At 47.2% G+C, this 25868-nt stretch overlaps 1 protein-coding gene across 4 annotated transcripts in view; it reads left to right on the top strand.

The window, feature by feature from the left end:
• ncor1 (nuclear receptor corepressor 1) overlaps window positions 1-25868 on the top strand; it is a 356231-nt gene that overhangs the window by 184834 nt on the left and 145529 nt on the right. For all 4 annotated transcript variants that reach the window (XM_038814799.1, XM_038814800.1, XM_038814801.1 and 1 more), the window contains 2 exons: window positions 270-457; window positions 18245-18304. In XM_038814799.1, coding sequence (XP_038670727.1) covers window positions 270-457; window positions 18245-18304 — 248 coding nt within the window. The remainder of the gene's footprint in view (window positions 1-269; window positions 458-18244; window positions 18305-25868) is intronic.

Raw genomic sequence — 25868 nt, 5'->3', positions numbered from 1 at the left:
CCTGTCTGGACAGGTGAGGGAATTCATGCTGCTGAGCTACATTTGTATAAGTTGGTATTGGCTGTTAAAGATCTGCCACTCTGAAGGTTTACTGTGTTTTTGGGTCTTTTGTTGATAGGCTGTAGCTTTGTGGTTTGTCCAACTGCAAAGTCCACAAAGATGAGGAAGCTGGTGTTTGTAACGTTGGAGTGGAGGGCAAAACATTGCATGCACCATATTCACTGTAATATGCTGTTGAAATCCCAATTGTTCTGTTTGTGTCACTTTAGGGAAACTATCAAGGAAAAGGACAAACCAGATACTGCAGGAGAGGAGCCTGAAGAAAAAGAACAGTCTGCTCCACGAGGGAGAAAAACTGCAAACAGTCAGGGGAGGCGGAAAGGCAGGATCCTGAGATCTATGGCAAAAGAAGCCATTACTGAGGAGCCACCCAATCCCCCACCTCCGCCTGAACTTGGTAAGTACTCCTGCTCCCGGTGAAGTATCCTCCACATTCTTCCAGATATCAGCTGCAAAATTGGAAACTGCAGCTTCCCGGTTTCTCTCCTCCTGTTTAATCTCGTGTTTCACAAGCTTTGACTTAATTTAAAAGTCTGAACGTTCTGTAGACCCAATGATTAGTGATCTGATGGTGCTAGACTTTCAGTGATTTGAAGTGGTAAAAGATATGATATAGTTAGGAAGCACTTTACCCTGAACCAGCAGGCCCGTCCTGGACCAGCAGACCCGCCCTGGACCAGCAGGCCCGCCCTAGACCAGCAGGCCCGTCCTAGACCAGCAGGCCCGCCCTGGACCAGCAGGCCCGCCCTGGACCAGCAGGCCCGCCCTGGACCAGCAGGCCCGCCCTGGACCAGCAGGCCCGCCCTAGACCAGCAGGACCGCCTTGGACCAGCAGGCCCGTCCTAGACCAGCAGGCCCGCCCTAGACCAGCAGGCCCACCCTGGACCAGCAGGCCCGTCCTAGACCAGCAGGCCCGTCCTAGACCAGCAGGCCCACCCTGGGACCAGCAGGCCCACCCTGGACCAGCAGGCCCGCCCTGGACCAGCAGGCCCGCCCTGGACCAGCAGGCCCGCCCTGGACCAGCAGGCCCGCCCTGGACCAGCAGGCCCGCCCTAGACCAGCAGGCCCACCCTGGACCAGCAGGCCCGCCCTGGACCAGCAGGCCCGCCCTAGACCAGCAGGCCCACCCTGGACCAGCAGGCCCGCCCTAGACCAGCAGGCCCGCCCTGAACCAGCAGGCCCGCCCTAGACCAGCAGGCCCGCCCTAGACCAGCAGGCCCGCCCTAGACCAGCAGGCCCGCCCTAGACCAGCAGGCCCACCCTGGACCAGCAGGCCCGTCCTAGACCAGCAGGCCCGTCCTAGACCAGCAGGCCCACCCTGGGACCAGCAGGCCCACCCTGGACCAGCAGGCCCGCCCTGGACCAGCAGGCCCGCCCTGGACCAGCAGGCCCGCCCTGGACCAGCAGGCCCGCCCTGGACCAGCAGGCCCGCCCTAGACCAGCAGGCCCACCCTGGACCAGCAGGCCCACCCTGGACCAGCAGGCCCGCCCTAGACCAGCAGGCCCACCCTGGACCAGCAGGCCCGCCCTAGACCAGCAGGCCCGCCCTGAACCAGCAGGCCCGCCCTAGACCAGCAGGCCCGCCCTAGACCAGCAGGCCCGCCCTGAACCAGCAGGCCCGCCCTAGACCAGCAGGCCCGTCCTGGACCAGCAGGCCCACCCTGGACCAGCAGGCCTCCCTGGACCAGCAGGCCCGCCCTGGACCAGCAGGCCCGCCCTGGACCAGCAGGTGCACTCTGGACCAGCAGGCCCGCCCTGGACCAGCAGGACCGCCCTGGACCAGCAGACCCGCCGAAGACCAGCAGGTCCGCCCTGGACCAGCAGGCCCACCCTAGACCAGCAGACCCACCCTGAACCAGCAGACCCGCCCAAGACCAGCAAGTGCACTCTGGACCAGCAGGCCCGCCCTGGACCAGCAGGCCCGCCCTGGACCAGCAGGCCCGCCCTGGACCAGCAGGCCCGCCCTGGACCAGCAGGCCCGCCCTGGACCAGCAGACCCGCCCTGGACCAGCAGGTGCACTCTGGACCAGCAGGCCCGCCCTGGACCAGCAGGCCCGCCCTGGACCAGCAGGACCGCCCTGGACCAGCAGGCCTCCCCTGGACTAGCAGGTGCACTCTGGACCAGCAGGCCCGCCCTGGACCAGCAGGCCCGCCCTGGACCTGAGGGCCCGCCCTGGACCAGCAGGCCCGCCCTGGACCAGCAGGCCCGCCCTGGACCAGCAGGACCGCCCTGGACCTGAAGGCCCGCCCTGGACCAGCAGACCCGCCCTGGACCAGCAGGCCCGCCCTGGACCTGAAGGCCCGCCCTGGACCAGCAGACCCGCCCTGGACCAGCAGGACCGCCCTGGACCAGCAGGACCGCCCTGGACCTGAAGGCCCGCCCTGGACCTGAAGGCCCGCCCTGGACCAGAAGGACCGCCCTGGACCAGCAGGCCCGCCCTGGACCAGCAGGCCCGCCCTGGACCAGCAGGCCCGCCCTGGACCAGCAGGACCGCCCTGGACCAGAAGGACCGCCCTGGACCTGAAGGCCCGCCCTGGACTCTCTTCCACCTCCATTTCAGGAAAAGAATTCAAAAGACACTCAACCCTCGAGAGAGAATTTGCCTCGCCTGTTTTAAATGGGCGACCCGTTATTTTTAAACAGTGATTTCCCCAGTTCCAAATTCTCTAACAAGAGGAGAAACCTTCTCCACATCCACCCTGTCCAGACCCCTCAGGATCTTATATGTTTCAATCAAGTCGCCCCTTGTCCTTCTAAACTTCAGTGAATCCAAGCCTTGCCTGTCCAACCTTTCCTAACAAGACAACCTGCCCATTTCGGGTAAAAGTCTGATAAACCTTCCCTGAACTGCTTGTGATGTATTTGCATAAATGAGGTGACCAATGCTGTACACAGTATTCCACGTGTGGACTCATTATTGCTCTGTCTAACTGAAGCATTTCCTGCCTACTTTTCTATTCTTCGTGCTAAAATGAGCAATTTCACATTTTTCTACATTATATTCCATTTGCCAGATCTTTGCCCACTCACTTAACCTATCTATCTATATCGTATTTGTAGCCTCCTTATTTCTTCACAACTTACTTTCCTATCTTTGTATCATCAGTAAATTTGCCAACCACCCCATCCATCCCTTCATCCAAGTCATTGTACAGTTGAGGTCCCAGCCCTGATCTCTGTGGCACAGCGCTCGTCACATCTTACCAACCTGAAAAAGAGCCATTTATGCCTACTCTCTGCTTCTATCCATGTCAATATGTTACTCCTCGACACCAAGAGCTTTCACTTTCCACAATAACCTTTGATGTAGCATCTTATCAAATGTCTTCTGGAAATCTCAGGCATAGGGTATAGAAATGTTTTTTATTTGTTCATGGTGCGTGGGAGATGACATCACAGCCGTTTGCATGGGTAGTGTAACACCGTAGCCTGTAGTGTTAATTTTGTGAGGGCCATGAAGAATCCAGCACGAGTCTTCAGGATACAAAGAAATAACATTTATTTACAATAACATATATATACAACAGCAGCAGCAATTTCCCTTGCTGCTCACTCCTCTCTCTCTCTGCTGGTTCCAAACTGGCCAGCTCTATTTATGCAGCGCGTCTGCTAATGATTTCTCCGCCCCCCCTCATTGGGGAAGCTCATACTCCCACAGGATTGTGGGATTGCCATTAGTCCCCAACCAATGGTAAGCAGGCAGGTTATAACAGTTAACATCTCCTGAGTAAAGCTCTTAGTTCTTGTTGAGCCTCCACGGCCTCCTAAAGTCAATCCTGCAAACACCGCACAAAAAAAAACTGGCAATGAGGAAGCCGGACAACACTTACAACCACTAGAAGGAAACACAGAAGAAAAAAAATAATCATAAAAATCATTGCCACACAAAAACTGGCAGCGAAGGAATCGAACAGTGGTTGCAGCCACCCGGAGGAACAAAACAAAACACCAAAATTCAACAAAAATAACTGGAGAGAAGCTCGCCATGTGCTCTGCCAGAAACTAACTTGGTAGCTGTAAATAGCAATTACTCTGCAACAAGAGATTTCAAGCTAGGGGTGTTGCAAAACACAAAGGGAAACAGGCTGAGCTCAGCTTGTGCTTTGTTTTGGGAAAAAGGAAGTGTGGTAGTGTTAAATATTTGTGGCGGATTGTGCACATGCAGGTCCTTCCATGGAGAAAAATGGGAGTTTTTGGAACCGTTTGATGAGAATAAAGAGCGATGGAGCTTGCATACAGAACACTTTGATTATTTTGTTCAAGCTGACAAGATAGTAGCAAATATAAAAGTCCCAACACATAATAATGGCGGGGGAAACATTTAACCTCCTTAAGAGTCTAGTACAGCCGGAAAAGCCAGGCACAAAAACATTTGAACAAATTGTGGAAATTTTGCAGGGCCACAATTTACTGATATTGTTAGTCATCGCAAAATGGTTTAGGTTTCATAAGTGAAACCAAGAAGAAGGGGAGTTGATTCCTAAATTTGTAGCTACGCTGAAAAGATGGGATGGACACTGCAAATTCAGGGATGTATTTAACGATATGATCCAAGATAGACTAGTCTGTGGGTTGAGGAAATTAAAAAGTGATTGTTAACCGAAAGCAACCTGACTTAAAACCTTGGAAGTTGCTGTATCAATGGAATTGGCCAGAAAAACTCAACAGTTGAGTTCCAACACAAGAATTCACAAGATGTCAGCCGAAACCCAAACGTATACACAGACTCACACCTGCCATTCGTGTGTGTACTAAAACCGGATTGTTGAGGCAAAGACATAATGTGCCGAAATAGTGGCATAGGGACCACGTTGAATGTGTTAGTTGGAAAATGAAATAAGCTTCAGGTAAAAGTTGCAAAAAGCAAGAGCCAAACAAAACAAATGGAAAAAATGTCCATGTAGCGCAGAAAGAATGTGAGGAGAGACCCGATTCATAGTCTGAAGAGAGGTTGTCATTAAATCCAGTAGCTACTTCTGGTGCCACAAATGGGTACTGGGCCGCACCACTACTAGATGGACTACTGATAATGATGGAGGTGGACACTGGGGCAGACATCTTGCAGATGCCAGAGACTGTTTATAAAGAGAAGCTCTGACATATGTGTCTGCAACCCTCTAAGCTTGTGTTAACAACTTACATCGGTGAAGTGGTTCCATTGAGAGGTCGTATTCATGAAACAGTTGATGTCACAGTACAATTGAATGGTCAGGCGAATGATTTGTCCTTACACATCATCAAAGGAAATTATCCGGCACTATTGGGAAGGACTTGGCTCAGAAAGATTACCCCGAGGGGAGACAGTGGCATAGTGGTATTGTCGCTGGACTAGTAATCCAGAAACACAAGATAATGATCTGGGGACCCTGGTTCAAATCTCACCACGGCAGGTAATGGAGTTTAAACTCAATTAAACCATTGTCGATTGTCGTTAAAAACCCATCTCGGAAGGAAATCTGCTGTTCCTTACCTGGTCTGGCCTACATATGACTCCAGACCCACAGCAATGTGGTTGACTCTCAACTGCCCTCTGAAAGGCATTAGGGATGGGCAATACATGCTGGCACAGCCTGTGACACCCACGTCCCATGAACAAACAACAAAAAGGTTAAATTGGACCAAAGTAAATCTCATGACAGATTCCGAATCAGGCCATACAAAAACCCAGAAAAATCAGGCTATTGTTTTCAATGGTGATGTGGGAAGTATGACGGTCACCTCAGTGAAGATCAAAGCAGAGAGTCAGGCAAAATGCTTCAATGCTAAGTCAGTGTCTTACACAATCAGACCTAAAGTAGCGGCAGAATTAGTGCCACTGACAAAGGCGGGAGACCTGGGACTTGTTAATGGGAATGAGTGAGCTACACTGATAGGGCCAATAATGAAAAAGGATAGATCCGTACGATTTGAAGTGATTTCAAACTAACTATTAATCCTGTACTCCGTGCAGAACAATGCCCCCTGCCCCGTTGTCCTGTTCGCAGGGTAGACTTGCATATATGCAAATGAACATGGATCCGAACAGTTCCTAACGATTGTGACACAGAAAGGGTTATTTTGACAGAAAAGATTACCATTTGGCATCACCAGCTCTGGCATTATTCCAACGGGCTATGGGCCAAATTGAAGCGGGTTAAACGGAATCCAGTGTAATTTGGATGACGTCCTGGTGACTGGGAAGAACAAGGATGATCGGTTCCCCTTGATTTTAAAAAAGCAATGCCATTGGACTACATAAGTTGCCTCCGAAGGTCAAGCTATTACCGAAGCACCTGTACCTCCGAATGTCAACCAACTTTGATCTTTTTTAGGCTTACGACGGAAGGTGTGTTCTCAACCTGGTGACTGTTCTAAAACCCTTGCACAATCTACTGTGTCAAAATAAAATCCTGACTCATTTTGATCCATGATGTTGGCGTGTGACACATCGCCCTATGTTATGGGGAGGTGGTTTTCCACATCGTACCCACAGGTGAAGAGAAGCCGACCTTTGTGTCCAGAGCATTGAATAAAGCCGAAAGCAATTATACAAAGTTAGAGAAAGAAGCCCAGGACTCATCTTTGGGATAAAATGGTTCTATCAATTCCTGTGTGGGAGGAAATTCACATTCTAAATGTCAACCAAGTACAGCATTCAACTTATTAAAACCATCAAAGACAAAAGACATCGTCCAGACTAAGCAACCGGATCGAGTCGAAAGGCAGGAAAAGAAAGAGAAATGTGCTTTTCACCAGGGACAAGAGGTTCTGCTCAGAAACTATGCCAGAGATGGATACCTGCCACCATCCTAGCACAGAGCGTGTCAGTCTCCAACCTCATTCAAACCCCAGATACCTGCCGCCATCCTAGCACAGAGCGTGTCAGTCTCCAACCTCATTCAAACCCCAGATACCTGCCACCATCCTAGCACAGAGCGTGTCAGTCTCCAACCTCATTCAAACCCCAGACAATGATTTGATTTGATTTATTGACATGTACCGAAGTACAGAGAAAAGTATTTTTCTGTGGCCGAGGGAACGTACACAGTACGTACATGTAATGAAAAATGAATTGAAAATCGTTTATTGTCACGAGTAGGCTTCAATGAAGTTACTGTGAAAAGCCCCTAGTCGCCACATTCCGGCGCCTGTTCGGGGAGGCTGTTACGGGAATTGAGCGGTGCTGCTGGCCTGCTTGGTCTGCTTTCAAAGCCAACGATTTAGCCCTGTGCTAATGTATTAGTGAGATGTATTAGTGAGAGGCAGCATGGTTTTGTGAAGGGGATGTCGTGTCTCACTAACTTGATAAGAGTTTTTTGATTAGGTCACAAAGATGATTGATGCAGGTAGGGCAGTGGATGTTGTCTATATGGACTTAAGGCCTTTGGCAAGGCCCCTCATGGCAGACTGGTACAAAAGGTGAAGTCACACGGGATCAGGGGTGAGCTAGCAAGGTGGATGCAGAACTGGCTAGGTCATAGAAGGCAGAGAGTAGCAATGGAAGGGTGCTTTTCTAATTGGAGGGCTGTGACTAGTGGTGTTCCGCAGAAATCAGTGCTGGGATCTTTGCTATTTGTAGTATATATAAATGATTTGGAGGAAAATGTAACTGGTCTGATTAGTAAGTTTGCAGACAACACAAAGGTTGGTGGAATTGCGGATAGCGGTGAGGACTGTCAGAGGATACAGCAGGATTTAGATCGTTTGGAGACTTGGGCGGAGACATTGGAGATGGAGTTTAATCCGGACAAATGTGAGGTAATGCATTTTGGAAGGTCTAATGCAGGGAGGGAATATGCAGTGAATGGTAGAACCCTCAAGCGTATTGAAAGTCAGAGAGATCGAGGTGTACAGGTCCACAGGTCACTGAAAGGGGCAACACAGGTGGAGAAGGTAGCCAAGAAGGCATGCGGCATGCTTGCCTTCATTGGCCAGGGCATTGAGTATAAGAATTGGCAAGTCATGTAGCAGCTGTATAGAACCTTAGTTAGGCCACACTTGGAGTATAGTGTTCAATTCTGGTTGCCACACTACCAGAGGCTTTTTCCCAGGGTAGAGGGGTCAATTACTAGGGGGCATAGGTTTAAGGGGCAAGGTATAGAGTAGATGTACGAGGCACGTTTTTTTACACAGAGGAGAGTGGGTTCCTGTAACTCGCTGCCGGAGGAGGTGGTGGAAGCAGGGACATAAGAACATAAGAACTAGGAGCAGGAGTAGGCCATCTGGCCCCTCGAGCCTGCTCCGCCATTCAATGAGATCATGGCTGATCTTTTGTGGACTCAGCTCCACTTTCCGGCCCGAACACCATAACCCTTAATCCCTTTATTCTTCAAAAAACTATCTATCTTTACCTTAAAAACATGTAATGAAGGAGCCTCAACTGCTTCACTGGGCAAGGAATTCCATAGATTCACAACCCTTTGGGTGAAGAAGTTCCTCCTAAACTCAGTCCTAAATCTACTTCCCCTTATTTTGAGGCTATGCCCCCTAGTTCTGCTGTCACCCGCCAGTGGAAACAACCTGCCCGCATCTATCCTATCTATTCCCTTCATAATTTTAAATGTTTCTATAAGATCCCCCCTCATCCTTCTAAATTCCAACGAGTACAGTCCCAGTCTACTCAACCTCTCCTCATAATCCAACCCCATCAGCTCTGGGATTAACCAAGTGAATCTCCTCTGCACACCCTCCAGTGCCAGTACGTCCTTTCTCAAGTAAGGAGACCAAAACTGAACACAATACTCCAGGTGTGGCCGCACTAACACCTTATACAATTGCAACATAACCTCCCTAGTCTTAAACTCCATCCCTCTAGCAATGAAGGACAAAATTCCATTTGCCTCCTTAATCACCTGTTGCACTTGTAAACCAACCTTCTGTGACTCATGCACTAGCACACCCAGGTCTCTCTGAACAGTGGCATGCTTTAATATTTTATCGATAGTGACGTTTAAGGTGCATCTTGACAAATACATGAATAGGATGGGAATAGAGAGATACGGACCCAGGAAGTATAGAAGATTGTAGTTTAGTCGGGCGGCACGGGCTTGGAGGGGCGAAGGGCCTGTTCCTGTGCTGTACTTTTCTTTGTTCTTTGAGTTATTGTTTCCTACACAGTGTAAATGGAGTTTTAACTCTTCTTAAATTTGTTGATCCCTGCTTCATGGTATTAATTGTGTTTTAGTTACCTATGAGCCGGGATTTAATCATAGAATTTACAGTGCAGAAGGAGGCCATTCGGCCCATCGAGTCTGCACCGGCTCCTGGAAAGAGCACCCTACCCAAGGTTAACACCTCCACCCTATCCCCATAACCCAGTAACCCCACCCAACACTAAGGGCAATTTTGGACACACTAAGGGTAATTTATCATGGCCAATCCACCTAACCTGCACATCTTTGGACTGTGGGAGGAAACCGGAGCACACACGGGGAGGATGTGCAGACTCCATACAGACAGTGACCCAAGCCGGAATCGAACCTGGGACCCTGGAGCTGTGAAGCTATTGTGCTAACCGCAATGCTACCGTGCTGAATACAGTGACCAAAACTTCCCACCTAATCCCCATGGCCTTTAATATAAAATTCATACAGTGCAGAAGGAGGCCAATCAGCCCATCGACTCTGCACTGATCCTCTGAAAGAGCACCCCCTAGGCTCACTCCCCCATCCTATCTCCATAACCCCCTAACCTGTACATCATTGGACACTAAGGGCAATTTATCATTGTCAATCTGCCAAATTTGCACATCTTTGGACTGTGGGAAGAAATCGGAGCACCCAGAGGAAACCCACGCAGACACGGGGGAGACTGTGCAAACACCACACAGACAGTCACCCGAGGCCAGAATTGAACCTGGGACCCTGGCACTGTGAGGCAACAGTGCTAACCACTATGCCACGGTGCCGTCCATTTCCTTGGTGCAGTGAGGCAGCAGTGCTAACCAAGATGCCACCGTGCTGCCCACGTCCCTGCGCTGTGAGACCGCAGTGCTACCCACTGTGCCGTCCGGGTCCCTGGTGCAGTGAGGCAGCAGTGTTAACCACTGTGCCACCATGCTGGCCGAGTCTTTGGCGCTGTGAGACAGCGGTGCTAACCACTGTGCCACCATGCTGTCCGTGTCATGCGAGTTGTCAGGAGGTCGAATCTTTTAAATGTAATTTAAATATTTGATTTGATTTATTATTCTCACATGTATTAATATGCAGTGAAAAGTATTGTTTCTTGCATGCTGTACAGACAATGCATACCGTACATAGAGAAGGAAGGAGAGACTGCAGAATATAATGTAGAACGAGAGTAAACAATAGAACTAGAGGATATGCTGGGCACAGCTTGGAAGCAGTCGCCTAGCTCTGGCGCCATCTTGGAACCAAAAAAAAATCCACCACTGACTGATTTAAATATCCCATCAATCATCTATTAATATATCCAATCAATAACTGCCGTACTGTGGATTTTGGGATTGTTGGCTGGAAATTCATTTCTGGCTTTGGGGCGAGTTGCTTTCGTCTTAGTTTTATATATTTCTGCTTCTGTCAAGGTACAAATTCTCCTTCAGATGATAGAGTATCACAATCTAATACAGTATAAATGTCAGTTGTAAGGGAGTAAGTGTTTCAATCGATTTATAAAGAATTCAGGTTTCATAGTTGTGGGCATGTTATTAAGCTAATTTAACATGAATCACAATCTGGGGCTGAGTGTAAAGGGTTAATGAGACATCCTGATTCATTCCAAATCCTCTCCGACTTTAAAAATGGGGTTACTGGATGGAAGCAGTTGTTCAGCATTCCTGGTATATTCCAGCCCCGGTGCTTTGCCATTCCTTCACTTTCACAGCAGCTGCTGTTGACTCATATTTCTTGGAACTTTTCCCTCCGTTGCTCAGTCTGTGCGTTGTTTCCCTTTGGGCTCTGAACTAAACTGCTACCAAAGATTCCCAGCAAACCTCGCTCCCTTCCCCCTGCACATCACGTAACTGCTGGATACAGTTGCTGACTGACATACCATCTAACAGAATATGGTGAGTCTGTTACTGGTCACCACTGGAGTTTGTAAAAGTCAGTGATTCCGGACTCTGAGATAGATGTTGTGATGCAACACTATCCTAGGATAGGTTGTGTCGATCATTCTTTCTCTTCCTCTGCCTCGATGTAGCCAGCCTGCCGCACTGAGAGTATCTTTTTGCTGGCATTTATTCTGACTTTGCTTCCTGTGTATTTAACTCTTCTGCAGAAAGGATATTTTTACAGCAGAATGTTCTCCACTTTTTCTAAAAGTGTAAATCGGCCAGGCAGAGATCCGCAACAGGTCAGAACTTAATCTGAGATGAATGTATCAGCAATCAGACAGTTTGGTGGAATTGAATGCCCTACCTTTGTATGAAATATTGACTGATTTCCAGCAGCTCTCATCAGCTCAGTGTCAGCAGCTATCAGGGAATTATTGCTATGACTGGAAAAATACTATTTTCTTGTAGCAGGATATCTAGATTGTGGCTGACTCAGTCCTATTCATATTCCTGATGCACTGAGTAGCCTCTTAACTTTAAGACCTGGAGCTCTGGAAAAGACTGTTTATGGTACTGTTGCCCCATCGGTGGATCAATCCCAAATCGCAACACTAAGATCTGTGCACGTGGATTTTTGGGCATGTGTGTTTAACATGACTTCTGAGATGCTGGGACGCATACCTAAATAGGCCACTTAGACACAGCCCAAACACCCCAAGTGTGCTGCAACACAATTCATGTAGTAATCAATTAAGGTGTAGAATACACAGCTCTTGATGTAGTATTCATTGCATGCTTGGACCCAGCTGGATAGAAACATAATGAACTCATAAACCTAGTTTGAAAGTTGGTGTTGTATGGAACAGCTAGATGTGAATAGTCAGGCTTTGTGGTTGGAGTGTGACTGGTGGGTAATTGGGGCTGCGCTGTTGAACCCCATGTTAGATTCTACATCAGAAATCTGGATTTAATTTGTAAAATTAAAGTAAATTATGCGATTTTTCCTCTGTATTTTGATATTTTTTCAAGCTGCAGTATGGCACTGATTTTTTAGAAATTGTCCAAAGAATTTCATGACCATAAATGTAATTGAATGTGATGCTGAGCTGGAGCCAGCCGATGTGGACTTTATGCAGTGTTGTATCCATGTAGAAACGGCAAATTAGATTTTTCACATGTCACGATCGGATGATAAATCTACATGATGGGGCACTCATGGATAGTTTGTTCACTCAGCATGTGAGGCTGGCAGGAATAGTAAAATAAAAGCAAAATATTGCAAATGCTGCATATCCGAAATAAAAATATAAAGAGCGGGAAATATTCAGCAAGTGTGGCAGCATATCTGAAGAGAGAAATAGCGTTAACATTTTGAGTCGAATATGACTTCCTCAGAACTTTAGTAGTTTATCTAAGTCATTAGTAGATATGGTGAAAAGTTGAGGCCCCAACAAAACACCATTTGTCACATCTAGTCAGGGAACGTGGATAAATGTTGTGCATCAACGTTTCAGAAGGCACTATCTGGAGGTGCCAGAAGTTACGTGAATCGAAGGGTGATGGGATTCGACATAATACTTGAGCGGACTAGTCGATGGAGTTCAATTATCTACTTAAAGATTTGTGAGTGCCAATTCTGAATGGTTTCATGATGGTGAAAGATTAGAAGCTGTGGGATAAGCAAGGGATTTAAATGTTCAGGTACAAAAATCACTAAGAAATTGTGGATGGGTTAAAAAAAATGATAAAGGCTAAAGGAATATTGGCTTTTGAGAGGGCTGAAATTGCAAACTGAAGAAATTTCTGTTGTCCAGACCTGTGGTCAGGCCCTTTGTCTTCATGACCGCATTCAGTTTGAGGCACCACACCTCATGAAAGGTGTGTTGATTTTTGGAAGGAGAACAACTTGGATTCATCAGACTGGTAACGGGTTTAAAAGGTTGGATTATGAGGGCAGGAATCTCCTGACAAAGCTATAAATGCTCGGGCGATTGAAATTTTTAAGATTAAGACTGATAGATTTTTGATGCTCAGGGAAATCATGGGATATGGACGGACAGTTGAGCTACAGATCAGTTATAATTTTATCTAAGAGAAGGTGGGTGACGATGGAACAAGGTCAAGGACTGAATGGCCTCTGGTTTTTCCTGAGCCGTAGAGTCAATTGCTGCACATAAAGGAGACCGTTCTGCCCATTTAGTCCAGGCTGGTTTCCCACTGAGCACAATTGGCCCTGCAAATTAATTCCTTCAAGTTCCCATTCAATTTCCTTTTGAAATCATTGATTATTTCCACTTCCATCACCTTGTGAGCTTGAGGTTCCAGATGATTATCACTCGCTGCATAAAAAAGTTGTTCTTCACATTCCCCCTGCATCGCTCACCCACAATCCCAAATCTTTGTCCCCTCATCCTTGTTCCATCAGCCAATGGGAAGAGTTTTTCTTGTGTACCTTATTCAAACCTGGGATAATCTTGTACACCTCTATCAAACCTCCCCTCAGTCTTCTTTTCTCCAAGAGGAACAACTCCAGCTTTTCCACCCTAATGTTGTAACTAAAACCTCATCCGTGGGATTATTCTGGATCCTCTTGTTTTTCTTAATGTGGTGTCGATAACTGAGAGGGCACTCTATAGTTGGAGCTGAATGAGAGCTTTATAAAGGTTCAGCATAACTTTGTTGCTTTTGTTTGGTTGAAAAAAGAGACATGCTGATCAAAACGTTTGATCTTTCACTCATTGGAGCAGACGCAAGAGGAAAAGGTGCTGATTGGCTGGCAGGCCAATTCTGATTGATCGAGACATTGCTATGGAGAATGCTCCAGAAATCCATTGTTCCCTGGGCCTTTGTTTAATTCAAAAACAACGCAATTCCTCGGTGTGATTTTCTTTTCCAGTCTAGTTTGGCATTGGTGAGCATTTTGCTACCCTGATTGGTTCACCGTTCATTGCCCTGATTGGCCATCCAGTCAGAGCACTCCAATTGGATATTCAAGGAACATGCTGAATGTGTGTGGCTTTTTCAATGTTGGGTTTTGCAGTGTTTAGGACAGTGTCTGCACAGCAGAAGCAGTGTGCTATTTGATGTGGGCTGCCAGTTTTTGGGAACATGGCCAGTATTCCCTAATTTTGTACTCAGTAGCTCTATTTTTGAAGCTCAGGATCCCAGCTACTTTCTAACCACTCTCGATATGGCCTGTCATCTTCAAAGATTGATACACATGCACCCCAAGGCCCCACTGTCCCTGCACACTCTGGAGCGTTGTGTTATTAAGTAACTATTGCTTCTACCTCTCCCTTCCTGCTGCCAAATACATCAGCTCCCACTTCTCTGTATTGAATTCCATCTGCCACTTAGTTTCTCATTCTGCTAGCCTATCCATTCCCTGTCGTCCACCCTCTCCACCACTCCTGCAAGTTTGACAGAGACACAAAAATTACAGATATTAATAGTTTAATGAAGATCAAAGAACAGATGGGGCCATTAAAGGATAAATCCAGTAAATCAATTAAAGATAACCGGGATATGGCAGCAATGCTGAATAGATTCTTCACATCAGTTTTCATAAAGAGGGGTTTAAATGGGACTAAATGCTGACAGATGTTAACCGTGTATTATGCAGAAATTGGAAGGATTAAATAGCTACATGGGCTTTTGCAGACGGGCCAAACAGGACATTTTAAGGATGACCATGTGTCCTGCGATTCCTGCCAAACCACCCACTGAGTCCACATTCTATTTTTACTTGCATTTTTTGCACGCTGGTTTGTCCAGTAAGATTTGCAGCTTGAGAGACAGTCAGATTAGTGGGAGCATGGATTTAAACTTGTGTGGCCCACAAGGCAGCATGCGGCTAACCTAAATGCCCCACAATGGTGAAAAACTTGGACTCTCCAGATATGTATCCTGGGATAATCCAGGAATTTAAAGAGACATTAATGATGTCTTGTCTGATATTTTCCAGAGCTCTGTCATTTTATTAGATATAATTGAGGATGCAAATATAATTCCAGTTTCAAATTATAGAATTAAAAGAGCAACGCGGGGCAGTTTGATTCTTAGAGAAGGTAGTTAAGGGGACAACTTGCATCTTTGAAAGGAACTGTCAGCAGCTGTTTCGAAGCAAGATTCATGGTTATAAACAGCAATTTATTTTTCCCTAGAAGGGAGAGGGATGGGAAGGGACTCAATGTTACTGAAAGTAGGGGATCCACCAGGTGTGCTGGAAGTCAGGTACCCAAATCGAAAATCAGATGAGAGCTCTCGTTGGACTGGGATCAAATGCCCTTTACTGGCTGTGTGTTCCTTGAATCCACTGCCTGTGGAACAGAGGATTCTTAGCAGTTGAGATGTCAACGCTGCCTTGGGAACTCTGTTTCTGTGTGGTTTCATGTGTTTGAATTTTTAGTAGGACACGTCCTTTCCATTGGGAAAATGTGAAATGCCTGTGATTATCGTTGGAAGTTTCAGTTATGAACCTTGCTTGATCGTGCATAGTTTAGAGATCCTTATCATCCGGTGTTTTTGCAATGTGTTCCTTTCTCCAAGCTTCCTGTTTTCTCTTTATTATTTCTCTGCGCTCTCCCCATACCTTCTGCTCCCTCTTCCCCCTCCACTCCACATCCTCATTCTCCAATTCCTGTTTCATCCATACATACAAACAAACTTACAAATTAGGAGCAGGAATAGGCTGCTCCAGCCTGAACCATTCAGTAGGATCATGACTGATCCATGTTCCCGCCTATTCCCAATAATTTTCCATCCCCGTGTTAATCCAGAATCTATCTAGCTCTGCCTTAAAAATATTCAAAGATTCTGCTTCCACTGCCTTTAAGGAAGAGTTCCAGAGAATCACGGCCCCCTGAGAAAAAACATTCCTCCTCACCTTTGTCTTAAATCGGTAACCCCATATTCTTAACCCATGACCCCTAGTTCTAGATTCTCCCAGAAGGGGAAACATCCCCTCCACATCCACCCTGTCAAAACCCCTCAGGATCTTATTTGCTTCGATTAAATCCCTTCTTATTCTTCTAAACTCCAGTAGATACAACCCTAGCCTGTCCAACCTTTCCTCATAAGACAACCCGCCTATTCTAGATATTAGTCTAGTAAACCTTCTCTGAACTGCTTCCACTGTATTTACACCCTTCCGAAAGTAAGGACACCAATACTGTACACTATACTCCAGATGTGGCCTCACCAATACCCTGTATAGCTGAAGCAAAATCTCTACTTTTGTATTCAATTTCTCTTGCAATAAATGAGAACATTCTATTAGCTTTCTTGGTTGCTCGCTACATCTGCATTCTAGCCCTATGTGATTCATGCACTAGGACATCCAGATCCCTCTGTATCTCAGAGTTCTGCAATCTCTCACCATTTGAATAATAATAGTTTTTTTATTCTTCCTGCCAGAATGGACAATTACCCATTTTCCCACATGCTTCATTTGCCAGATATTTACCAACTCATTTCACATATCTATGTCCCTTTTTAGCCTCTTTATGTCATCTCTGTAACTTACTACCTCCTCTCTCTCTTTTAAATCTCCGTTTATAACCTCTCTCTTCCCCTATCCTATCGCCCCTCATCATCCTCAGCTCACTTTCTCCCTCCCTTCCTCCCTCTGTTCCCTCCCTCTCAACATAATTGTGCAATGTTGCTGCAAAGATCTGTGTGTTCCACTGTGCAACTTGGCTGAGTAACGATGTTGCCACCAGATCTTTTTGTCCTCCTCACCGGGTCACATCCTTTCTTTGATTATTTTTCCCCTTTCTCTCTGACTTTCTGTTGCTATCTTTAATGTGCATTTACTTTCTCTAACCACCTCTTCCTTTCTCTTGGCACATGCATTTTTGTTGCATTCTCTGTCTGCTTACTGTTGCTATTGTACTCATTCCAAGGGCTTGATGTTGTTCGAACTGCCTCCCGAAATTTCATGTACACAGCAAACCAAATCTGCCATTGTGAATTAAACATCCATCTCGATCTGCCGTTTTATTCTTTATTTTCCTGTAACCTGCTGTCTGTTTTTGTCGTAACCCAGTATGCTGGCTGGCATATAAACTCATAGAAACATGGAAAATGGAAGCAGGATGAGGCCATTCGGCCCTTCAAGCCTGCTCCGCTGTTCATTATGACCATGGCTGATCATCAAGATCAATACCCTGATCACCAATCACTGTTGATGTACCATTTGTCAATGTTCTCCATTGATTATTCTTCTGTCTACTATGTCCGTACTGTGTACGTTCCCTTGGCCGCAGAAAAATACTTTTCACTGTAATTCGGTACATGTGACAATAAATCAAATCAATCAATCAATGATCCTACTTCCCCCCCATACCTCTCGGACCCGTTTTCCTTATAGACGTGAGAAAAAAATAACAAACATCAGCAAACTCCGTTTGTATAATGAGGTATTGCTCCTGTATGTCAATGCACCAAGATATAAAATCCTTCCCGTTCTCGCACCTCTGAGTCACAAGCTTCAGTGTTCATGTCCTAATCCAGAGCTTAATTGCAAAAATCAGAGCTGATGCTCAGTGTAGTGATGAGGGAGGTCTGCAGTGCTACCATTTTTCAGATGAGATGTTGGGCTGAGGCCCTGTCTGTCTGTCAGGCTGGATGTAAAAGAACCCATGGCATTATTTCGAAGAAGAGCAAGAGAGCTGTCCCTTGTGTCGTCGCCAATATTTATTCCTCAATCAACATCACAATCAACAGCTGCCCTGCTCATTATCACATCATATCGGCATTTTCTACACCACAACTCTGACCACACTTCAAAAGCACTTGGCTCAATGCAATATATATGCACGCGTTTCTTTTTTTTCTGAATTTCAGCTGGACTTAAACATGAGTGAGGTATTGTATTGTATTGAGAGGGAATAGGTCAACAGGGCTTCGCAGCATGGTGACTTTGACTTATTGCCCTGACAGTACAGTTAGGTGCTGTCTGAACTGGAATCTGTCTTGGGTGCTCAATTGACAAGTGTGTGTTTAATCCCAAGATTGTATTTCACTTTATCTGGACAACAAGAAATGAGATTTGTCCAAGTTTGAAGTTGACAGGTGTTTCTTTGCCGAAGGCTGTAAACATGGTTGATGTAAATAGATGGATCAATTGCAGAAAGTGTTGGTGGCTGAGGGTTCTCCACTCTGAACAGATTGTTGCTTGTACTTTTCAGCTGTGGAGCCTGTGGAGACTTCCCGTTGGACAGAGGAAGAAATGGAAGTGGCCAAAAAAGGTTAGTACGTTAAAAAAAAAATGATTGATTTCAAACTCTGGCAGTATTTAGTTGTATCTTATTTTATTTTTTAAAAATAAATTTAGACTACCCAATTCATTTTTTTTCCAATTAAGGGGCAATTTAACATGGCCAATCCACCTACCGGGCACATCTTTTGGGTTGTTGGGGCAAAACCCACGTAAACACGGGGAGAATGTGCAAACTCCACACGGACAGAGACCCAGAGCCGGGATTCGAACTTGGGACCACAACACCGGTGTCTTATTTTATTAGTGTAGCTGCACTGCCTTTCCTTTTGAGAACTTCCCTCTTCAAGACTCTTGATTAACAAACTGCTTTGATAAATCTGTAAATGCAAATTACTTATTTTATAAATGTCACATACTAATTTGAAAGCTTTGCAGCTTCCATTTGAATGCATTGAACTTACAGAAACAAACCTTTCTGCCCAACTCACGTATAGCTCAGAGGTCCACAGGCACAGGGGTCCACAGGCACAGGGGTCCACAGGCACAGGGGTCCACAGGCACAGGGGTCCACAGGCACAGGGGTCCACAGGCACAGGGGTCCACAGGCACAGGGGTCCACAGAGATCCACAGGCACAGGGGTCCACAGGCACAGGGGTCCACAGGCACAGGGGTCCACAGAGATCCACAGGCACAGGGGTCCACAGGCACAGGGGTCCACAGGCACAGGGCTCCACAGGCACAGGGGTCCACAGGCACAGGGGTCCACAGAGATCCACAGGCACAGGGGTCCACAGGCACAGGGGTCCACAGGCACAGGGCTCCACAGGCACAGGGGTCCACAGGCACAGGGGTCCACAGGCACAGGGGTCCACAGGCACAGGGGTCCACGGGCACAGGGGTCCACGGGCACAGGGGTCCACGGGCACAGGGGTCCACGGGCACAGGGGTCCACGGGCACAGGGGTCCACGGGCACAGGGGTCCACGGGCACAGGGGTCCACGGGCACAGGGCTCCACGGGCACAGGGCTCCACGGGCACAGGGCTCCACGGGCGCAGGGCTCCACGGGCGCAGAGGTCCACGGGCGCAGGGGTCCACGGGCGCAGGGGTCCACGGGCGCAGGGGTCCACGGGCGCAGGGGTCCACGGGCGCAGGGGTCCACGGGCGCAGGGGTCCACGGGCGCAGGGGTCCACGGGCGCAGGGGTCCACGGGCGCAGGGGTCCACGGGCGCAGGGGTCCACGGGCGCAGGGGTCCACGGGCGCAGGGGTCCACGGGCGCAGGGGTCCACGGGCGCAGGGGTCCACGGGCGCAGGGGTCCACGGGCGCAGGGCTCCACGGGCGCAGGGCTCCACGGGCGCAGGGCTCCACGGGCGCAGGGCTCCACGGGCGCAGGGCTCCACGGGCGCAGGGCTCCACGGGCGCAGGGCTCCACGGGCGCAGGGGCCCAGAGGCCCACAGGCACAGAGTTGTACAGCACAGTATGGCTAATTGCATCTTCACCAGTCAAAAACAATTAGCTGCCTAGTCTAATCCCACTTTCCCAGCACTTCACCCATAGCCTTGTAGCTGAGTACTTTGAATTATAGAATCCCTGCAGTGCAGAAGGAGGCCATTTGGCCCATTCAGTGTGCGCCGTCCCTCTGAAAGAGCATCCCACCCAGCTCCACTGCCCTGCCCTATCCCCACAGCCCCATTTAACCTGCACATCTTTGGACTACGGGAGGAAACCGGAGCACCAGGAGAAAATCCACGCAGACACAGAGAGGAGGTTTCTGCCTCCACCACACTTTCAATTAGTTCCAGATTCCCACCACCCTCTGGGTGAACAGGTATTTCCTCACATCCCCTCGAAACCTCCTGCCCCTTACCCTAAATCTATGCTCCCTGGTCATTGATCCCCCCCCCCCCCCCCCCCCCCCCCCCAACCAAGGGGAAAAGTTTCTTTCTACATCTCAATCCTGTCCCCCCTCAGTCTCCTCTGCTCCAAGAAAACCAACCCCAGTCTATCCAATCTCTCTTCATAAATAACTCTCTCCAGCCCAGGCAACATCCTGGTAAGTCTACTCTGCATGAAGTGGAATGTCAGAAAGTGGTGCATACCAGTGAGGAATAAGGATGGGAGATAGAAATGGTCAGAAGGAAGTGGAGGGAAGTTGGATAGTATTCAGAAACTGCTTTAGCTTCCAGTCCTTGATATCAGTCGATATGATAAACTGTTTATTGTTAGATTAGCTGCGGGTTGTGCAGAGCGATGGTACAGATTGAAACATTGTTCTCAGAGAGTGGGCTCCGTTATTACTGCGCTAAAGTGAGTGGAATTTATAGAATCCAGTAATCAACGGTGTGTTAAATACGTCATAAGATATCTGTGATAATGGTTTGGGTAGTGGAGGAGGGAAACATCAGCATTAGTCTATGTGGGATGAATGTGCTGGCTCTTTAAATATAAGGAAAATACTAGATTCTGAAAAAAACCCCTCAAAAATGCAGGTCTGGCAGCATCTGTGGGTTTACCTACAGCAGTTCAGACAATTCACCACCGCCTTCTGAATGGCAACTAGGGATGGGCAATAAATGCTGGCCTAACCAACGAAGCGAACATTCCGTAAATTAATTTAAAAAGTTTTAACTTTAGTGGTGGGCAAGCTTCTAGAAACTAATTTGGGATAGAATTAGGAGTCACATGGAAAAATGTGGGTTGATTAGGAAGAGCCAACCTGGATTTTCATAACTTGCCGCACCCCTAGCCAAGCTGTTCCAGTACAGCTACAACACTGGCATCTACCCGGAAATGTGGAAAATTACCCAGGTGTGTCCTGTACACAAGAAACAGGTCAAATCCAACCCGGCCAAGTGTTTTGACCGAGTATGACCTCGAGGAGCCCTAGCTAAACTGGAATCAATGGGAATTAGGGGGAAAACTCTCCGCTGGTTGGAGTCATAACTGGCACAGAGCAAGATAGTTGTGGTGGTTGTGGAGGTCGATCACCTTAGCTCCAGGACATCACTGCAGGAGTTCCTCAGGGGAGTGCCTCAGTCCCAACCATCTTCAGCTGCTTCATCAATGACCTTCCTTCCATCATAAGGTCAGAAGTGGGGATGTTCATTGATGACCGCATTATGTTAGTATCATTCACGACTCAGATACTGAAACAGATATTGAAGTTTCAGTGGGGGAGCACTTTGGAAATAGTGATCATAATTCAGTCGAATTTAAGTTAATTATAGAAAAGGACAAAGATAGGCCGAAAGTTAAGTTTCTGAACTAAGGGAGAGCCAACTGGGAACACATACTTGTAAGAAAATCTACATCAGACCAGTGGAATTCATTCAAAAACAAAATAGAGAGACTAAAGGGCCGACATGTTCCCGTGATATTGAAGGATGGGAGTAATAAATCCAGGGAATCCTGGACATCTCAGGATATCCAGGGTTGGATGAGGACAAAAAGGGAGGCTTATGGCAGATACCTAGGGCTCAAAACAGCGGACGGTTGAGAGGACTAGAGAAAATTAATTACTTAAAGAAATTAGGAGAGCTAAGAGAGGGCATGAAAAAACATTGGCAGGTAAAATAATGGAAAATCCAAAGGTGTTTTCTAAGTATATTATGGGCAGGAGGTTGTCCAGGGTAAGAGTGGGGCCCATCAGGTACCAACATGGCAATTTGTGTGTGGAACCGGAAGATATTTGTAAGGTTTTAAATGCGTACTTTGCATCTGTGTTCACTACTGAGACGGATGATGTGGGTATGGAAATCAGGGAAGCGCTTTGTGATTTACTTGAATGACTTAACATTGAGAGTGAAGAGATATTGCCAATTTTAACGGCCTAAAAGTGGACCTGATGAGGTGTATCCCAGGTTTCTGTGGGAAGCAAGAGAGAAGATTGCAACAGCTCTGAGAAAACTTTTCTTATCTCTGGCTACAGAGGTGCCAGAGGACTGGAGGAAAGCTAATGTGGGGCCATTATTCAGAGGACTGGAGGAAAGCTAATGTGGGGCCATTATTCAGAGGACTGGAGGAAAGCTAATGTGGGGCCATTATTCAGAGCGTGGAGGAAAGCTAATGTGGGGCCATTATTCAGAGCGTGGAGGAAAGCTAATGTGGGGCCATTATTCAGAGCGTGGAGGAAAGCTAATGTGGGGCCATTATTCAGAGCGTGGAGGAAAGCTAATGTGGGGTCATTATTCAGAGCACTGGAGGAAAGCTAATGTGGGGCCATTATTCAGAGGACTGGAGGAAAGCTAATGTGGGGCCATTATTCAGAGGACTGGAGGAAAGCTAATGTGGGGCCATTATTCAGAGGACTGGAGGAAAGCTAATGTGGGGCCATTATTCAGAGGACTGGAGGAAAGCTAATGTGGGGCCATTAGTCAAGAAGGGAAGTAGGGAAGAATCAGGAAATTACAGACCAGTGAGTCTAACTTCAGTGGTAGGGAAACTACTGAACAAATTCTGAGCGACAGAATTTCCACTTGGGGAGACAAAGGTTAATTAAGGATAGTCAGCATTGTTTTGTTAAAGGGAAATCATGTCTTACAAATGTGGTTGAATTTTTTGAGGAGGTGACTAGGTATGTCAGTGAGGGTAGTGCAGTTGATGTGGTCTACATGGACTTTAGTAAGGCTTTCGACAGGGTCCCACCTGGGAGGCTGACGAAGAAGGTTAAGATCCCATGGGATCCAGGGCAATTTGGGAAACTGGATCCAAAACTGGCTTTGTGGTAGGTGGCAGATGGTGATGTTGTAGGTTGTTTTTGTGACTGGAGGCCTGTGTCCAGTGGTGTTCCGCAGGGATCGGTGCTGGGTCCCTTGTTTGTAATTATATTAATAATCTGGATGTGAATGTAGGATGTTAAGTCAGTTTGCAGATGACACAAAAATTGGTGGTGTGGTAAATAAAAATTATGAGGGATGTAGAGTGAATAGGAAGATACTTTTCCCCTCAGTGGAGAGGTGAATAACTGGAGGCATAGATTTAAAGTAATGGGAAGGAGATTTGAGGAAAAACGTTTTCACCCGGAGGGTGGTGGGAGTCTGGAACGCTGCCTGAAGGGTGGTGGAGGCGGGAACCCTCACAACATTTAAAAGTATTTAGATGAGCACCCGAACTGCCATAGGTCACAAGGCCATGGGCCAAGTGCTGGAAAATAGGATTAGTATAAATAGGTGCTTGATGGGCCGAAGGGACTGTTTGCGTTCTGTAAAACTCTATGCTTTAGTCCATATCCAAATGCAACAAGACCTGGACAACGTCCAGGCTTCAGCTGACAAGTGGCAAGAAACATTTGCACCACACAAGTGCCAGGCAATGACTACCTCGAACAAGAGAATACCTAAGCATTACCCCCTGACATTCACCATCACTGAATCCCCCACCAACAACATCTGGGGGGTTACCATTTACCAAAAACTGAATTGGACTAGCCGCATAAATAATGTGGCTATCAGAACAGGCCAAAGGGTAGGGATTGTGCTGCAGGAACTCACTTTCTGACTCCCCAAATTCTGTCCACAATCCAGAAGGCACAAGTCAGGAGTGTAATGCAATACTCTCCACTTGCCTGAATGAGTGCGGTTCCCACCAATACTCGAGGAGCTCGACACCATCCAGGACAAAGCAGCTCTCTTGATTACTAGCCATTGCACAAACATTCATTCCCTCCACCACCGATAGACTGTGGCAGCCGTGTGTACCATCTACAGGGTGCACTGCAGGAACTCAGTAAAGTTTGTTAAGTAGCATCTTCCAAACCCAAGACCACTATCACCTGGAAGGGCAAGAGCAACAGATGCCTGGGGCATCAACACCTGGGAGTTTCCAAGTCACTCAACATTCTGACTTGGAAATATATCACCATTCTTTCACCATCATTGGGTCAAAATCCTGGAATTCCCTCCCTAACAGCACTGTGTATATACCTACACATCAGGGACTGTAACAGTTCAGGAAGGCAGCTCACCACCACCTTCTCAAGGGCAATTAGGGATGGACAATTAACATGATCAGCACCCACATCCCATAAATCAATTTTTAAAAATCGTGTTTCACTAACGTGCTGGAGTTTTTTGAGGAGATAGAGAAAGGGTTGATGAGGCTAATGCTGGTGATGTGTACATAGATTTTCAGAAAGCATTCGTTACCGTGCCACACAACAGACTTGTGGGAAAGGTGGAATAAAAGGGACAGCAGCAAAGTGGATACAATGTTGGCGGAATAGTAGGATGCAGGGAGTTAGTCAATGGATATATTTCGGGCTGGAGGAAGCTTTGTGGTGCTGTTATTCAGGGGCCGGTATTGAGAACCCTGATATACATTGATGACCTGGATCTTGGTGTGCAGAGGACAATTTCAAAAACTCTGAAGCATGGTAAACTGTGAGGAGGACAGTTTAGAACTTCAAAAGGGAAGAGACATGCTGGAAACATAGAAAAAATAGGAGGCTCTACCATTTAATATGATAATGGCTGATCACCCAACTCAATAGCCTAATCCTGCATTTCCCCATATCCTTTGATCCCTGTCACTCTAAGTGCTATATCTAACTGCTTCTTGAAACTGTACAATGTTTTGGACTCGACTACTTCCTGTGGTAACGAATTCCACAGACCCACCACTCTCTGGGTGAAGGAGTTTCTCCTCAACTCAGTTCTAAATAGTCTACCCCATATCCTCAGACTGTGACCCCTGGTTCTGGACACCACCACCATCGGGAACATCCTTCCTGCATCTACCCTGTCCAGCCCTGTTGGGATTTTATTGGTCTCTATGAAATCCCCTCTCATTCTTCTGAACTCCAGCAAATACAATCCTAACCAACTCAATCTGTCCTCGAACGCAAGTGCTGCCATCCCAGGAATCAGTCTGGTAAACTTTCTCTGCACACACTCTATAGCAAGAACATCCTTTCTCAGATAAGGAGACCAAAACTGCACACACTATTCCAGATGTGGCCTCACCAAGACCCTGTAGAATTGCAGCAAGACATCCCTGCTCCTGTACTCGAATCCTCTCGCAATGAAGGCCAACATACCATTTGCCTTCTTTACCGCCTGCTGCAGCTGCATGCTTACCTTCAGTGACTGGTGCACAAGGACACCCAGGTCTAGTTGCACATTCACCTCTCCTAATTTATGGCCATTGAGATAATAGTCTTGCTTCTCGTTTTTGCTACCAAGTGGATAATCTTACATTTATCCAAATTGTACTGCATCTGCCATTCATTTGCGCACTGACTCAACTTGTCCAAATCACACTGAAGCATCTCTGCATCCTCCTCACAGCTTATCCTCCAATTCAACTTTCTATCATCGACAAATTTGAAGATAATATTTAGTTCCCTGTCCAAGTCATTCATAAATAATGTGAGGAGTTGGGGGCATAGAACTCCTACAGTGCATAAGGTGGCCATTCAGCCCATCGAATCTACACCAACCCTCTGAAAGAGCACCCTACCTCGGCCCACTCTTTCACTCTAACTTCACCTAACCTGCACATCTTTGGACACTAAGGGGTAATTTAGCGTGGCAAATCTACCTAACTTGCACATTTCTGGACTGTGGGAGTAAACCGGAGCGCCCGGAAGAAACC

The sequence above is a fragment of the Scyliorhinus canicula genome, chromosome 12 (genome assembly GCF_902713615.1).
Source record: "Scyliorhinus canicula chromosome 12, sScyCan1.1, whole genome shotgun sequence".
NCBI classification, from domain to species: Eukaryota; Metazoa; Chordata; class Chondrichthyes; order Carcharhiniformes; family Scyliorhinidae; genus Scyliorhinus; species Scyliorhinus canicula.
This window is presented reverse-complemented; position numbering and strand designations above follow the sequence as displayed.